The sequence below is a fragment of the Palaemon carinicauda genome, chromosome 1 (assembly GCF_036898095.1).
Source record: "Palaemon carinicauda isolate YSFRI2023 chromosome 1, ASM3689809v2, whole genome shotgun sequence".
In the NCBI taxonomy this organism is placed as follows: domain Eukaryota; kingdom Metazoa; phylum Arthropoda; class Malacostraca; order Decapoda; family Palaemonidae; genus Palaemon; species Palaemon carinicauda.
The window spans coordinates 110850140-110867639 of record NC_090725.1 but is presented as its reverse complement, the minus strand read 5'-3'; the positions used below and the strand labels follow the sequence as shown (position 1 = coordinate 110867639).

Below are 17500 nucleotides of genomic sequence, written 5' to 3'. Positions count from 1 at the left end.
ACAAGGAAAATAGCCCAATGAGGAAAGAAAATAGCAATATCAATAAACTACAAGAAAAGTAATGAACAATTAAAATAGGGCTCAACAGGGAAAAATAGCCCAGTGAGGAATGGAAACAAGGAAATAAACAAACTACAAGAAAAGTAATGAATAATTAAAATAGGGCTCAACAAGGAAAATAGCCCAGTGAGGAAAGGAAATAAGGAAATAAACAAACTGCAAGAAAAGTAATGAACACTTAAAATAGGGCTCCAACAGGGAAAAATAGCCCAGTGAGGAAAGGAAATAAGGAAACAAAAAACTACAAGAAAAGTAATAAACAATTAAGAAGTGGCTCCAACAAGGAAAATAGCCCAGTAAGGAAATAGCGAAATAAATAAACAACAAGAAGAGTAATGAACAATTAATATAGGAAAAATAGCCCAGTGAGGAAAGGAAATAAATAAAAAAAGAAGTAATAAATAGTAATAAAGCATTTTAAGAACAGCATTCAATATATTACAAAATTGCCTATATTCAAACTTTCAAGAATGCTAATCATGCACAGGCCATGCCTCAATAGGGCTCCAATAAGGAAAATAGCCCAGTGAGGAAAGGAAATGAATAAAAAGAGAAGTAATAAACAGTAATAAAGCATTCTAAGAACAGCATTCAACAGCATAATTGCCTACATTTAAGCTTTCAAAATCGCTAATCACGTACAAGTGAATGCTCAGACATTGCATTTTCCACTCCAGTTAACATCGAGGGTGAGCGACTTTTCCCTACAGACCCCTTTAGCGATCTACCATACAACTGTTGCTCTGACGTCAGTGCAAGGGACGCTGGTCACTAATACTAGGTTCGTCTCTTAATGACTAATTCAAGGGAGAGGTTCGCGGTTTTGTGGGGAAACGGACAGAATATGCCCCCCCCCCCTTTTTTTTCTTTTTTTTTTAAACCATGAAAAATTTTAGGTTTCATTTCGTCTACAGTGCAAGGCAGTTAAACTGTCTTGGGTTAGAGTTCTCTTGCTTGAGAGTATACTCGGGCACACTATTCTATTTGTTTGCTTATTTCCTTTCCTCACTGGGCTATTTTCCCTGTTTTTCCAGTGCAAGACAGTTAAACTGTCTTGGGTTAGAGTTCTCTTGCTTGAGAGTATACTAGGGTACACTATTCTATTTTTTTTCTTTTTACTTTTCTCACTGGGCTATTTTCCCTGTTTCTCATTCAGTGGAAGACAGAAAAACTGTTTTGGGTTAGAGTTCTCTTGCTTGAGAGTATACTCGGGCACAATATTCTATTCATTTGTTCATTTCCTTTTCTTACTGGGCTATTTTCCCTGTTTCTCCTTCTGTGAAAGACAGAAAAACTGCCTTGGCTTAGAGTTCTCTTGCTTGAGAGTACACTCAACCAACCTATTCTACTTGTTTCCTAATTCCTTTTCCTTACTGGGCTATTTTCGCCGTTAGAATAGGGATTGACTGCTTTTTTTGTGGTCTTTCTACTACGGAAAATCTTAAATTTCATTTCTCTTGCAGTGCAAGACAGAAAAACTGTCTTGGGTTAGAGTTCTCTTGTTTGAGGGTACTCTATTCTATTTGTTTCTTTATTTCCTTTTCTCACTGGGCTATTTTCCCTGTTTCTCCTTCAGTGCAAGATAGGAAAACTGTCTTGGGTTAGAGTTCTCTTGCTTGAGGGTACACTCAACCACACTATTATACTTGTTTCCTTATTTCTTTTCCTCACTGGGCTATTTTCGCCGTTGATAAAGGGATAGACTGTTTTTTTTTTGTGGTCTTTCTACTACGAAAAATCTTAAGTTTCATTTTTCCTTCAGTGCAAGACAGGAAAACTGTCTTGGGTTAGAGTTCTCTTGCTTGAGGGTACACTCAACCACACTATTGTACTTGTTTCCTTATTCCTTTTCCTCACTGGGCTATTTTTCCTGTCAAAAACGGACACACTGTGCTTTTTTGGGCGGTTTTTCAACTACGAAAAAACTCAGGTTTCATTTCTTCTTCAGTGCAAGACAGGGAAACTGTCTTGGGTTAGATTTCTCTTGCTTGAGAGTATAGAGTCCTTTCAATACACGTCATCAAACTTCCGGTCCGCCATCTTGGAGGGCATACAAAGACGCGTTCAGTGAATAGCTATGGTTGAGCTGTTGAATATTTAGCCATTTCATCACATTCACATTCACACAATGCCCAGTTTTTGCGCTATTGTTGGCTGTGGGAATCGAGGACGAAGAGATGACAAGAGTTTCTACCGCATACCGGCAGTTATTCAGAATCAGGACAAAGATACAGAAGAATTATCCAAGTGCAGACGTGACTTGTGGTTGACCAGATTATCACGGGCTGATCTACGTGAATCCTCACTACCCTAAGCACGTATCTGTTCTGATTATTTCATATCAGGTCAGTCTCGGCTAGGCCCTAAAAGTATCATTATTCCTGTGTAAACATGCTATATCCGATCGCATGGGTGACTTCAAAAGTATCATCGTCAGTTCAGTGTGTAGTGTGTGTGGGGGAGGGGGCATCTCAATTTTTAAACATCAAAAGGGGCATCTCAGATTTACAAAACAAAAATTAAAAGCACCCATATTGGCTATATTAACAAAGGCTACTTACCTAGGTCTCTCTTTCGCCAAGGTGCTCATGCCTATATATAATTAAGTGTATATTTATATTTATTTTAATTTGTGTATTAAATTGTGCAGACATACAGGCCTATGTGATGAATAAACATTGATTATAAATAATAATAATAATATCTGAAAGCTGGTTTAATCCGAAGGGGTCTTCAGCTTATATATGAAACATCGAAAAAATAATTAAACTTGCGCATTTAATTGCAAGGAGGCAAAACGATCATCCAAGAGCATTACAATAGAGTTTGTCCATCATATGTTTATATGTATATAAGAAATTATAGTATTTGTAACCAAACACAAACACAATGGTTAGGCATGAACCGATAAAGATTTGACATAATAATGCAAAACTTTTACATACATTTTGACAATAAAAAATTATAATACACAAGGTTAGGCTAAATGATCAATATTAACATTATAATTATAAACACTCTCTTCATCGGCCCAGTGTTTATCTAATTTTGGACTTAAAAGCATTAAAGGGAAAAACAACAAATTCTGGAAGCAGATTATTCAATGGAAATGTATGCCCACTCATGTTCTGGGTTGGCCGACAGTACCAAGTAGTTCACCATATCAATGTATGAAATACTGGGAAAATCCTCAATATTTTGACTGAATGAATTCTGCATCTGGTATGGATCTAGGCCATCAATTAGATCGAGTTTCTGCTTGTAAAAACGCTTATCATCAACCGACAATTGTTTGACAAAGTCGCTCTCATTGTCCATATTCGCTGTAGCAGCCGCCATGTTTTCGCTTTGTATGCCCTCCAGCATGGCCGCCGGCGATTCCCAGTGACGTCATTGAAAGCACTCTATACTCAACCAACCTGTTCTACTTGTTTCCTAATTCCTTTTCCTCACTGGGCTATTTTCACCGTTGGAATAGGGATAGACTGTGTTTTTTTTTTTTTTTTTGTGGACTTTCAACTACGAAAAATCTCAAGTTTCATTTCTCCTTCATTGTAAGATACGAAATAAGCCTTGGGTTAGAGTTCTCTTGCTTGAGTTTACTCTCTAATTGTTTCCTTATTTCCTTTTACTCACTGTGCTATTTTCGCTGTTGGGAAAAGGACAGACTGTCCTTTTATTAGGGTCTTCCATCTACGAAAAATTTTAGGTTTTATTTCTCCTACAGTGCAAGGCAGGAAAAGTGTCTTGGGTTAGAGTTCTCTTTCCTAGATCTTCTTCATTTCCTCTTCGTTTACTATCGTAGCATCCTCACTTCCAAAATGATTAATAGATAAATAAATATGACAGTATATAGAGATATGGGTAAATTAATAAAGAAATGAACAGATGACTAAACATAAATATCAATAAATATTCCACCGTAAGTATTGAAAGATGTTATGAAAAATATATGACAATGAAACAATATCCAACAGATTTTGTACATTTGAGAACAAAGTCCTCAGAAAAATATAGGGAGTTAAAAGGCCGGACAGGATTAGAAATGAAACTATAAGAGAGATTACTCGAGTGCCATATGTAAATGAGATCATGATGAGCGGCAGATGGAGATGGTTTGGACATGCTCTTCTCACTCCCCAAGAGAGATTAGTTTACCAAACATTCAAAGGCACTAGAATTGTTGGAAGACCCAGGCCTACATGGCTGAGGATTATGTAGCGTTAAGTTGGAATTGATGAATAGAGAAGTATTGAATTGAATGCTGAAGATAGAGACAACTGGCGAAATCTAACTGAGGCCCTTTGCGTCAATAGGCGTGGGAGGAGATGATGATGATGATTGATTGTTTAGATGATAAATCATTTATATGAGGAAGTTGCATTTCATCGTACAATAACTCAATCATGCTTAGAGAGAGAGAGAGAGAGAGAGAGAGAGAGAGAGAGAGAGAGAGAGAGAGAGAGAGAGAGAGAGAGAGAGAGAGAGAGTCCAAGGCATCAGGTGTCTGGTGAGTGCGATATATATATATATATATATATATATATATATATATATATATATATGTATATATATTTATATATATATAAATATTTATATTTTTTATATATATAACTAAACCTATATATATATATATATATATATATATATATATATATATATATATATATATATATATATATATATACTGTATATATATACATTATATATATATACAAATAAATGTATGAATATATACATATGTCGTATATGACAACTGCAGATGAAGCCGTTTCTAGTCCACTGCAGGACAAAGGCCTCAGGCATGTCCTTAGTCATGTCTGACTTGGCTATTTTCATCCCCAGGCTTGCAGCCGCATATTGGTGATGGTGGAAGAATAGTCTGATTGCTTAAAGCAAGCCAACCTAGTATGGGTTACCCTGACTAGTACAGCTTTGTTGATCATGGCAATACACAGATCTTTTCACCCCGTTAAGGTATCCCCACTCCGAAAGGGTTATACATATATATATATATATATATATATATATATATATATATATATATATATATACAGTATATATATATATATATATATATATATATATATATATATATATGTGTGTGTGTATATATATATATATATATATATATATATATATATATATATATATATATATATATATATATATATATATATATACAGTACATCAATCATCATCATCATCATCTACGAATAGTGAAGCAAAGGGTCTCAAATCAGTACTTCTCCATTCATCATCATCTACTTCACGCTTCATAGTCCTCAGCCATGTAGGCCTGGGTCTTCCAACTCTTCTTGTGCATTGTATATAATGATACCATCATCATCATCATCTCCTACGCCCATTGACACAAAGGGCCTCAGTTAGCTATAGCCGGTCGTCTCTATCTTGAGCTTTTAAATCAATACTTCTCCATTCATCATCATCTACTTCACGCTTCATAGTCCTCAGCCATGTAGGCCTGGGTCTTCCAACTCTTCTTGTGCATCGTATATAATGATATCATCATCATCATCTCCTACGCCTATTGGCGCAAAGGGCCTCAGTTAGCTATAGCCGGTCGTCTCTATCTTGAGCTTTTAAATCAATACTTCTCCATTCATCATCATCTACTTCACACTTCATAGTCCTCAGCCATGTAGGCCTGGGTCTTCCAACTCTTCTTGTGCATTGTATATAATGATATCATCATCATCATCTCCTCCTACGCCTATTGACGCAAAGGGCCTCAGTTAGCTATTGTCGGTCGTCTCTATCTTGAGCTTTTATATCAATACTTCTCCATTCATCATCATCTACTTCACACTTCATAGTCCTCAGCCATGTAGGCCTGGGTCTTCCAACTCTTCTTGTGCATTGTATATAATGATATCATCATCATCATCTCCTACGCCCATTGACACAAAGGGCCTCAGTTAGCTATAGCCGGTCGTCTCTATCTTGAGCTTTTAAATCAATACTTCTCCATTCATCATCATCTACTTCACACTTCATAGTCCTCAGCCATGTAGGCCTGGGTCTTCCAACTCTTCTTGTGCATTGTATATAATGATATCATCATCATCATCTCCTCCTACGCCTATTGACGCAAAGGGCCTCAGTTAGCTATTGTCGGTCGTCTCTATCTTGAGCTTTTATATCAATACTTCTCCATTCATCATCATCTACTTCACACTTCATAGTCCTCAGCCATGTAGGCCTGGGTCTTCCAACTCTTCTTGTGCATTGTATATAATGATATCATCATCATCATCATCTCCTCCTACGCCTATTGACGCAAAGGGCCTCAGTTAGCTATAGCCGGTCGTCTCTATCTTGAGCTTTTAAATCAATACTTCTCCATTCATCATTATCTACTTCACGCCTCAAAGTCCTTGAAATATTTCATATCAGCACTTCTTTTGTAGATTATTCATTTCCTTTCCTCGCTGGGTTGTTTTTCCATGTTGGAGCCATTGGGTTTGTAGAATCCTGCTTTTCCAACTAGGGTTATAGTTTAGCTAGTAGTGGTAGTAGAAGTAATAATAATGATGATGATAATAATAATAATAATAATAATAATAATAATAATAATAATAATAATAATAATAATACATTTTTCACTCTAAGAGAAGAAAATAAAAAAAACAGGTTATTAAACTAGAGCGGGCACTCGGAGTGCATACCTTCGCCTATATCTTCTTGAATATTGCAAGATAGGCGATTGAATTATGCACACTTTGACACTAGTTTCATCCAAATCGGATAATAATTGCCCACGATACAGCAAAAAGACTATTTTGCCCATTTTGTTACCTTGACCTTTGACCCAATTACTCCCAAAACCTAATCAAAGTGTCCTTGGATTATGACCATTTATCCTACCAAATTTCATGAGATTCGGTTTTTGAGTTATGCGAATCACAAACACACAGACAGACATAGAAAATACACGCCTATCTAAATATAACCTTAGGAACAGTTGGCAGAGGTAATAAGGTCAATAACTAGACATTTATCAATAAATTTATCAATAAATCAAATGAAACAGTGGAGCGAAATTAGGAGAAAACTCTACTCTAATTCACAAGGATTTTCCCAGATTCATCAAGCGAAGGACATCAATGGGGATTGTAAAAAATAGCTCCCATCAATAATGACTATGACGTGTAAATACCTTCGTACCTCAGGCGTGAAAATTATCGTATGATGGCTGGAAGTTACCGTAATATAGTTCTGGTATTGTTCATTTTAGGTTTAAGCTGTGAAGATGATTAAATCTAAATTAAAGGCAGAAAACTACGTATTTCGCCTCTTTTCTAATTGTCATTCTTCCCGGAAACTGTGATCGGTGTGTGCGTGAAGTGTAGCCCACATGAGAGTGGTAAAAAGAAACCTGTAAATTGGCTCAAGATCGAATTGATAGTACCGTGGTACTGAACATTCTATTTACCATCCAGCGTACACACACACATACATACACACACACATATGTATACGCATATATACTGTATATATAAAATAATAATAATAATAATAATAATAATAATAATAATAATAATAATAATAATAATAACAAAAAATTTAAGCCGTTTCTAGTCCACCACAAGAAAAAAGGCCTCAGACAAGTCGTTATTCATGTATGGGATTTGGCCAGTTTTCATCACCACGCTGGCCAACTGCAGATTGGCGATGGTGGGAGACTTTGTCTGATCGCTCACAGCAAACCAACCTAGTATGGGTGGCCCTGACTAGTAACAGCTTTGCTGATCACGGCGAGACGCAAACCCTTTCACCACGTTAAGGTATCCCCACTCAGAAAGAGAATATTTTCAATCAAAAAGTGAAATATATAAAAGTATATAATAAAATATATTATACATCTTCATATAAGAACAATCATACACTAGCAATAAAATGTAAAATAAAACAAAAATATTAAAATCACAAGAAATAAAACTGAAATTTTATCACTAATATTGGTTTACGAAAATTCAATTCATTAGACTAGACTAGACTATTCATTAAGGGTAGACCTATTTTCGTGGTAGGGAGCTATTTCCATATAATCTTCAGAAATATCTATATAAGTATATACTTTATATGCTTATATACTGAAAAAAACATGCACACACACACACACACACACATATATATATATATATATATATATATATATATATATTGAGGGAGAATTATAAGTTGAGAGTATACATATACATACATATATATATATATATATATATATATATATATATATATATATATATATATATATATATATATATATATATATATATATATATATATATAGAGAGAGAGAGAGAGAGAGAGAGAGAGAGAGAGAGAGAGAGAGAGAGAGAGAGAGAGAGAGAGAGAGAGAGAGAGAGGTTAGCTAGTGGTAGAACTCAACCTCATTTCTAAGGGGTCACTGCACGGATAATTTCCTTGATGTACATTTATGTGTATATACTGTATTATTTTTGGGTCAAATTACTGTATATATTTTTTCGAGTAGGTAATTTATAATTACGAAATACATAAACTTTACATTTTAATAACTGATAATCTGATATACGGTATATTGGTAGTTACATAAAGGATGCTTATAATGTTTACATAACATTCTGATGTTATTCTATAGCTATTTCACGTTTATGATAATTATAAATATACTTTTAAGTGAAATTTACGAATTATAATATCCAAAAGAAATAAATTACCAGTTTCGGTTATATGGTGGCCTATGGCAGCTCCGTTGCTACCTTGACCCCTAGACTCAGTCCTGATGGTGCCCGGTTCAGGTACCGTTACTTAGTCCAAGGTATCGTACTGGAAATATGGAAATGAATGAGCTTACGGAATATAAAAATCATACAATAACTTACTTAATATTTTAACGAAACAGTTCACGTATACCTGCACGATGTATAATGATACATTGTATTTTTACTTAGAGCTAAGGATTATTCCATTTCATATGTAGGCCTAGGGGTGAGTTCTGGACGAATCGTACATTTTTTTTTTTAATTCATAAAACTTTGTTTGGTGAATTAACCGAAATTGGAAGTGATCACTGTAAAGTATAATCATTGCGCCATATTCTCTCTGCGGGATTCAATTTTCTTTTGTAATTTATTCAATTATCATGATTTATAAATTGACAAAATTGTACTCCAAAGAGCCATTACTTTTATAAAGTTTGAGAACCACTACGGAAATTTATAAAGTTTGAGAACCACTACGAAAATCTATAAAGTTTGAGAACCACTACGAAAATCTATAAAGTTTGAGAACCACTACGGAAATTTATAAAGTTTGAGAACCACTACGAAAATCTATAAAGTTTGAGAACCACTACGAAAATTTATAAAGTTTGAGAACCACTACGAAAATCTATAAAGTTTGAGAACCACTACGAAAATTTATAAAGTTTGAGAACCACTACGAAAATTTATAAAGTTTGAGAACCACTACGAAAATCTATAAAGTTTGAGAACCACTACGGAAATTTATAAAGTTTGAGAACCACTACGAAAATCTATAAAGTTTGAGAACCACTACGGAAATTTATAAAGTTTGAGAACCACTACGAAAATCTATAAAGTTTGAGAACCACTACGAAAATTTATAAAGTTTGAGAACCACTACGAAAATCTATAAAGTTTGAGAACCACTACGAAAATTTATAAAGTTTGAGAACCACTACGAAAATCTATAAAGTTTGAGAACCACTACGAAAATTTATAAAGTTTGAGAACCACTACGAAAATCTATAAAGTTTGAGAACCACTACGGAAATTTATAAAGTTTGAGAACCACTACGAAAATCTATAAAGTTTGAGAACCACTACGAAAATTTATAAAGTTTGAGAACCACTACGAAAATTTATAAAATTTGAAAACCACTACGAAAATTTGTAAGATCATACAATCTCTCTCCTGCAACTATTTCGTAACCCATCTGTAAACCTGAAAAAGGGAAAAAAATGACATTTTGCAACAAACGGTATTTCAGCTTTCAACTACAGTGCCATTTAGTAAATTGAGATAGCTAAGCGTACGTGACATAGGCCCTAATGTGTCATTCAGTAACTATTAACCTTAAGAGATTGTTGTGCTATGTTATTTATCTGTGATTTTGTGGTTGGATGTTGCATCATAATAAAGGAAAAATGAGCCGTAACCAGAGATGGATCTAATGTAGTACCATATATCTTTAGCCTTAGTAATAACTTGGCGTGGTATTCAAAGTAATGATTCTCACTCTCTGCCTCTCCCCTTTACACTTATTATGTGGTTCGTTGTTACATCATTGTGATTAATAAAGGAAAAATGAGCCGTAACCAGAGAGGGGTCTAATTTAGTACTATCTGGCCAGTTAAAAGACCCAATAACTCTTTACCTTGGTAATAACTTTATGTAATATCCAAAGTAATGATTCTCATTCTCTGCCTCTCCCCTTTTTCACTTTCACTCAATTTGGAACAAACTTTGTCATTTTGGTTTAATTCCCGGTGAAAAATAAAAGAAAAATGTGCCGTAACCATATAGGGTTTAATGTAGTACTATCTGACCAGTTAAAGGACCCAATAATTCTTTAGCGTTAGATTAATTTGCCATGATATTTAAAGTAATGATTCTCACTCTGCCTCTGCCCTTTACACTGTACCAACCGTGTGTCACACGATCGTATATAGTTCATTTTGTGCTTGTATCTTCGCTCTCCCCTCGCACTAAAAAGAACCTGAAAAATCATGTCTGCTTTTCTCCTCTGTAACAGTGTCGACTTTCGAACATGAAAATTCTTGTTGCTTTGAGATTTTGTATATAAAGGAGAGTGTTCTACAATAAACTCACTAAGTTGATTGCTTCCTGCCTTTGAGTCACAACCTTCTCTCGGCCCGTCACAACACTTTCACTCAATGAGGACCAAATCTTTGTCATTTTGGTTTAATTTCAGGGGGGGGGGGGTGTCATCCCGTCCAATTTGTTTGGAAGATTTATCTTCCACCATCAATACTTTCACACTATTATCGAAAGAATTCCTCTCGCTAAAACCACACATTCCATACCGACTACCTCAACTTGATTCACGTCCACCATCGGACCAGACGTGAGGAGTCTCAAAGCGGAAAGTAATTTTCTATTTTATTTCCATTGCAATCTCTTTAAAGACTAGTTGAAGAGACACTACTTAGCTGTTGTCTGGAGATTACGAAAAGATTTTTCCATTTTTCCCTTAGGCAGTTTGGTTATGTAATGTAAAACGTGACTAGACAATAAGCTCTTCTTTTTCTTTACTTGGTAAGAATGGTACCATGACTTTGAAAAAATGCAGTTCAATTCGTAGGGATATGACTTATTGTTACAACTGGCAGTGTGATGGTGATAACGTTTAGATATGTTTTTTATTCAATAGAACAAACTTGTAATTTATTGCTGTTTTATTTTTTTTGTCTTATTATATACTATATTTAACTGATGAATTATAAATGGACCCCTATGCAAACCGTTTTCATATAAGATACCTGTTTGATGCACCTATAGGCCTACAGAACTTTAATGGAATCCCCAGCTCATATTATTTCTATTAATATCACTAGCTAAGCTATTAGCCCAGGGGCTCCAACAGGGAAAATACCCCAGTGAGGAAAGGAACTAAGGAAACAGACAGAATAGTGTGCCTGAGTGTACCCTTAAGCAAGAGAATTCTAACCCAACAGAGTAGAAAACAATGGGACTGTGACTGCCCAACAGGGAACATAGCCCAGTGAGGAATGGAACTAAGGAAACAGACAGAATAGTGTGCCTGAGTGTACCCTTAAGCAAGTGAATTCTAACCCAACAGAGTAAAAGACAATATGACTGTGACTGCCCAACAGGGAAAATAGCCCTGTGAGGAAAGGAACTAAGGCAACAGATAGAATACTGTGGCTGGGTGTACCCTTTAAGCAAGAGAACTCTAACCCAACAGAGTGGAAGATCATGGCTCAGTGACTGCCCAACAGGGGAAACAGCCCAGTGAGGAAAGAAACTAAGGAAACATAAAATAGTTTGCCCGAGTGTACCCTTAAGCAAGAGAACTCTCACCCAAGATAGTGGAAGACCATGGCACTGTGACTGACCTACAAGGAAAACAGCCCAGTGAAGAAAGGAACTAAGGAAACATAGAATAGTGTGCCTGAGTGTACTCTCAAGCGAGAGAACTTTAACCCAAGACATTGGAAAACCATGGTACAGAAGCTATAGCATTGTGACTACCCAAAAACTATAGTTATAGTTCCAACTGCTTACAGTTTTTATCTTTATAATTGTACAATCATGGCTCTATCGCTCTGGTTTCATTGCCTATTATAAACTTTAAACTTTTTTTCCTTTCACGCAGTTTAAACTAGTTTATTAGTTATTATTATTATTATTGTTATTATTATTATTATTATTATTATTATTATTATTATTATTATTAGCTAAGCTTCGACTCTAGTTGGAAAAGCAGGATGTTACAAGCCCTAAGGCTCCAACAGGGAAAGTTATTATTAATAGAAAATAAATAAAATATATTAAGAACAGCAATATGAAAAGAGACTTGTCAGATGGTTCAACATAAAAGACATTCCTTGCAACTTCAATTGAAGTTCCACCGATTCAACTGCCTGATTAGGAAGATCATTCCACAATCTGGTTACAGATGGAATAAAACTTCTAGAATACTGTGTAGTATTTTGAGCCTTATGATGGAGAAGGCAAGACTGCTAGAATTAAATTTTATTATTATTATTATTATTATTATTATTATTATTATTATTACTTGCTAAACTACAACCCTAGTTGGAAAAGCAGGATGCTATAAGCCCAGGGGCCCCAACAGGGAAAATAGCCCAGTGAGAAAAGGAAACAAGGAAAAATTAAATATTCTAAGAACAGTAACATTAAAATAAATATTTGTACAATTTTTCCAACCTATTGGCTAATCAGTATTGTATCATATCAAACATCTATATAACACTATCCATGACCTACAGTGTATATATGTATGCATATACATAGGATTTGTATGTATATTATTATTATTATTATTATTATTATTATTATTATTACTTGCTAGGCTACAACCCTAGTTGTAAAAGCAAGATGCTATAAGCCCAAGGGCTCCAACAGAGAAAAATAGCCCGGCGAGAAAAGGAATGGAAATACATAAACAATATGAGAAATAATGAACAGTTAAAATAAAATATTTAAAAAAACAGTAACATCTTAATAGATATTTCATATATAAACTATAAAAAGACTTATGTCAGCTTTGTCAACATAAAAACATTTGTAAAGGTGTGTGTATATATATATATATATATATATATATATATATATATATATATACATATATATACATATATATATATATACACGCATATATAAATCCACATATATACACACATATAAATATATAAATATAAATAAATATTTATATATATATGTATATATATATATATATATATATATATATATATATATATATATATATATATATATATATATATATGTACATGTGTATAAATATATAAATATAAATAAATATATATATATATATATATATATATATATATATATATATGTACATGTGTATCTATATATGTGTGTATATATATACTATATATATAAATATATATATATATATATATATATATATATATATATATATATATATATATATATATATATATATATATGTGTGTGTGTGTGTGTGTGTATAAATATATATATGCAGTACATATATTATTATTATTATTATTATTATTATTATTATTATTATTACTTGCTAAGCTACAACCCTAGTTGGAAAAGCAAGATGCTATAAGCCCAGGGGCTCCAATAGCAAAAATAGCCCAGTGAGGAAAGGAAACATACACACATATAAATGCCCACATATACAGTATACATACATGCATACATACATACAAAGTCTGTGCACTGGATTTACGGTCCAAGCCACCTTTACGAAATCAGCAGCGCTAGGCAATATTTGAAATTACAATCTCCGGATTTTTAGAAGCAGAAAATCATTTCGAGTGATTTTCGATGAAGTACCAGAACGAATGTTATCGTGAAAACTGAAATTCACAGAAAAACGAAGATAAAACTTCGGATAACGATGAGAAATCACATCAAAATGCACGAAGTAGAAAGGAAAAATATGATAAAATAAGAGGACTATGGTTTGCAGACGGTAATTTACATAGATTACAATTCTTACAGGTAACATTAGGCTTCAGCGAAGAGTGGCTGAGTGGATTACCCTTTGAAGTCTGTGTTTTATCATACAATTCATGTGATTTTGAATAAAATGTACCTTTTCTGTTTTCAGTTCAGTGAATAGTCAAAAAGGCTCTGCGTTCCTTATTGCTTATTTCCTGCTGATTACCATTGCGTATTCATAGCAACCGAAAAATGCGTATATTTAAAAAAGAATCAACAAAATAAGTATAAAAAAAGTGTCTTATTTTGGAAAATGGGACCTCAAAAGTTCAAAGTTTTAGTGAATGTTTTTATGTTGAACAGGTGGACATAAGTCTCTTTTTATAGTTTATTTATGGAAGATCTATTTTAATGTTGTTACCTTTCTTAAAATGTCATAACTTCTCTTGTAGTTTATTTATTTCCTTATTTCCTTTCCTCACTGGGCTATTTTCCCTGCTGTGGCCCCTGGGCTTATAGCATTCTGCTTTTCCAACTAGGGTTGTAGCTTAGATAATAATAATAATAATAATAATAATGACAACATAAACTACAACATAATAAAACAAACTACATAATGATAAAGTTAACAATATAATGATAAAGTAAATTACATAATGATAAAGTTAACTATATAATAATAAAGTAATCTACCCAATAACAAAGTTGACTACACAATGATAAAATCATCTACATAATGACAAAACTAACTACATAACGATAAAGTTAATTACATGATGATAAAGTTAACTACATAATGATAAAATCAACTACATAATGACAAAGCTAACTACATGATGATAAAGTTAACTAGATGATGAAAAAGTAACATAATGACAAGATCAACTACACAATGACAAAGTTAACGACATAATGATAAAGTAAACTACATAATGACAAAGTAAACTACACAATGAAAAGGTAAACTACATAATGGCAAAGTAAACTACATAATGACAAAGCTAACTACATAATGATAAAGTTAACTACATATTGATAAAATCAACTACATAATGACAGAGTAAACTACACAATGACAAAATAAACTACATAATGACAAAGTAAACTACATAATGAGAAAGCTAACTACACAATGATAAAGTTAACCACACGATGAAAGCGTAAACTACATAATGACAAAGCTAACTACATAATGACAAAGCTAACTACATAATGATAAAGTTAACTACACGATGAAAGCGTAAACTACATAATGACAAAGCTAACCACATAATGACAAAGTAAACTACATAATAATAAAGTTAACTACACGATGAAAAAGTAAACTATCCAATGACAAAATAAACTACACAATGACAAAGCTAACTACATAATGATAAAGTTAACTACATAATGACAAAGTTAACCATATAAAGACAAAGTTAACTACACAATGGCAAAGTAAACTACCTAATGATATAATAAACTCCACAAAGTTAAGAACTAAACCATCTCAAATATCCATCTATTCCACAGATATGAAGCCATCGTTGACAAAGAGAGAAAGACCAAGAGTCTATGGAAGTATGACAAAGGCTGCAATGATTTCCAAGTCTATTTTGCCAAGAAGGGCGCCCTTCCAGTCTGCGCCCTGGCGTCGTACCCGGGGTCTGGAAACACCTGGACCCGCAGATTGCTGGAATATGCATCGGGTATCTTCACTGGATCGATCTACAGCGACCAGCAGCTTTTTTTGTATGGTAAGGGTGACGATAGGCCTAAATCAAATAGGGTGATAGTAGGCATATACTTCTTGGTTTTAATAGTTTAAAGATCGCTCATGAACGGCAGAAGCAAGGGACAGTGATTATGTCCTAAAGATTTGCCATCTTTCATCTATAATAAATAGCAAATGTGTGAGGCTATATATATATATATATATATATATATATATACATATATATACATATATATATACATATATATACATATATATACATATATATGTATATATATAAATATCTATATAAATATATACATATGTATATATAAATATAAATATAAATAAATAAATAAATATATATATATATATATATATATATATGTATATATATGCATATATATCCATATGTATATATATAAATATAAATATATACATATATATATATATATATATATATATATATATGTATATATATATATTTATATTTATATATCACGCTCAGCTCTCCCCGTCCCTCGGATAGGGGAAGAGGGAGTAGTCATAACCTGGTGAGAGGGGGGAGCACGCGCGTGTGTGTACATATATATCTATATATTTAGCCATCAATTTTGACAGATCGCGTACACTAGTACATACAAAGGATAATCACTCAAGCCCCTCTTTATCCACCTAGGACCAGGGAGGGCCAGGCAATGGCTACTGATATCTCAGCAGGTATATCTATAGGTTCCCCCAAAATCCCATATCCCGTGCTCACAAGGATGGTGAGGTTGCAAACACTACTCGAGGCTAACGAGCTTGAACGTGTCACGAACCCCAGTCCAACAGATTGCCAGTCAGGGACGTTTTCAATAGGCTATTTAAGTAACTTGAAAATATAGGTCTAAGGCGTAATCTAAGTAATTAAATTGCTATTATAAATGATAAAATGCACATTAAAATCACTTAAGATCCTAAAATATTAACCATTTTATATGTTGATTTATATGTATAATCAACAATAAATTAAAACAAAATTTTCGAAACGGCTCTGAAATTCATTCGTTTAATTTGCCTAAAAATAGCTTTAAAAAGAAACATTTCAAAATTGATATCAGAAAGGTCAACCATATCATTAAAGCCTTTTAGATCATTCTAATTAATTTATGATTTACTTTGCTTATTGAGTAATGATTTCAAGACTGGAATTCTCATTTTCATTAGGAAAAAAAAGGTAAAATTTTCGAAAAGGCTCCTGACTTTAATTTCTTTAATTTAAAGGGTATTTTGGTGTTGAGGTACTAAATTTTCTTGTTCATATTGAATAAACTTGGAGATATAAGATAAATGTCTAAAACTTGTGTATATCATTAGAAAGATGTGAAATTTTCAAAATGGCCCATGACTTTAATTTCTTTAAAATAAAGGGTATTTTGGTATGGAGGTACCATATTTTCTTGTTCATATTGAATAAACTTATAGATCAAAATAAATTTTTAAACGCTGTCTGTATAACCAGAAAAAATGCCAATTTTCTGAAATGGCCCCTGACTGATTTGT

General features: G+C 33.3%; 2 protein-coding genes across 2 annotated transcripts in view; one reads left to right on the top strand and one right to left on the bottom strand.

Annotated features, from left to right (window-relative positions):
• Positions 1-17500, bottom strand: part of LOC137650901 (uncharacterized) — a 303393-nt gene that overhangs the window by 86205 nt on the left and 199688 nt on the right. The gene's annotated exons all lie outside the window — the stretch shown is intronic.
• LOC137642897 (uncharacterized) overlaps positions 1-17500 on the top strand; it is a 53546-nt gene that overhangs the window by 24184 nt on the left and 11862 nt on the right. Inside the window, exon 3 of the mRNA XM_068375766.1 lies at positions 15775-15998. Coding sequence (XP_068231867.1) covers positions 15775-15998 — 224 coding nt within the window. The remainder of the gene's footprint in view (positions 1-15774; positions 15999-17500) is intronic.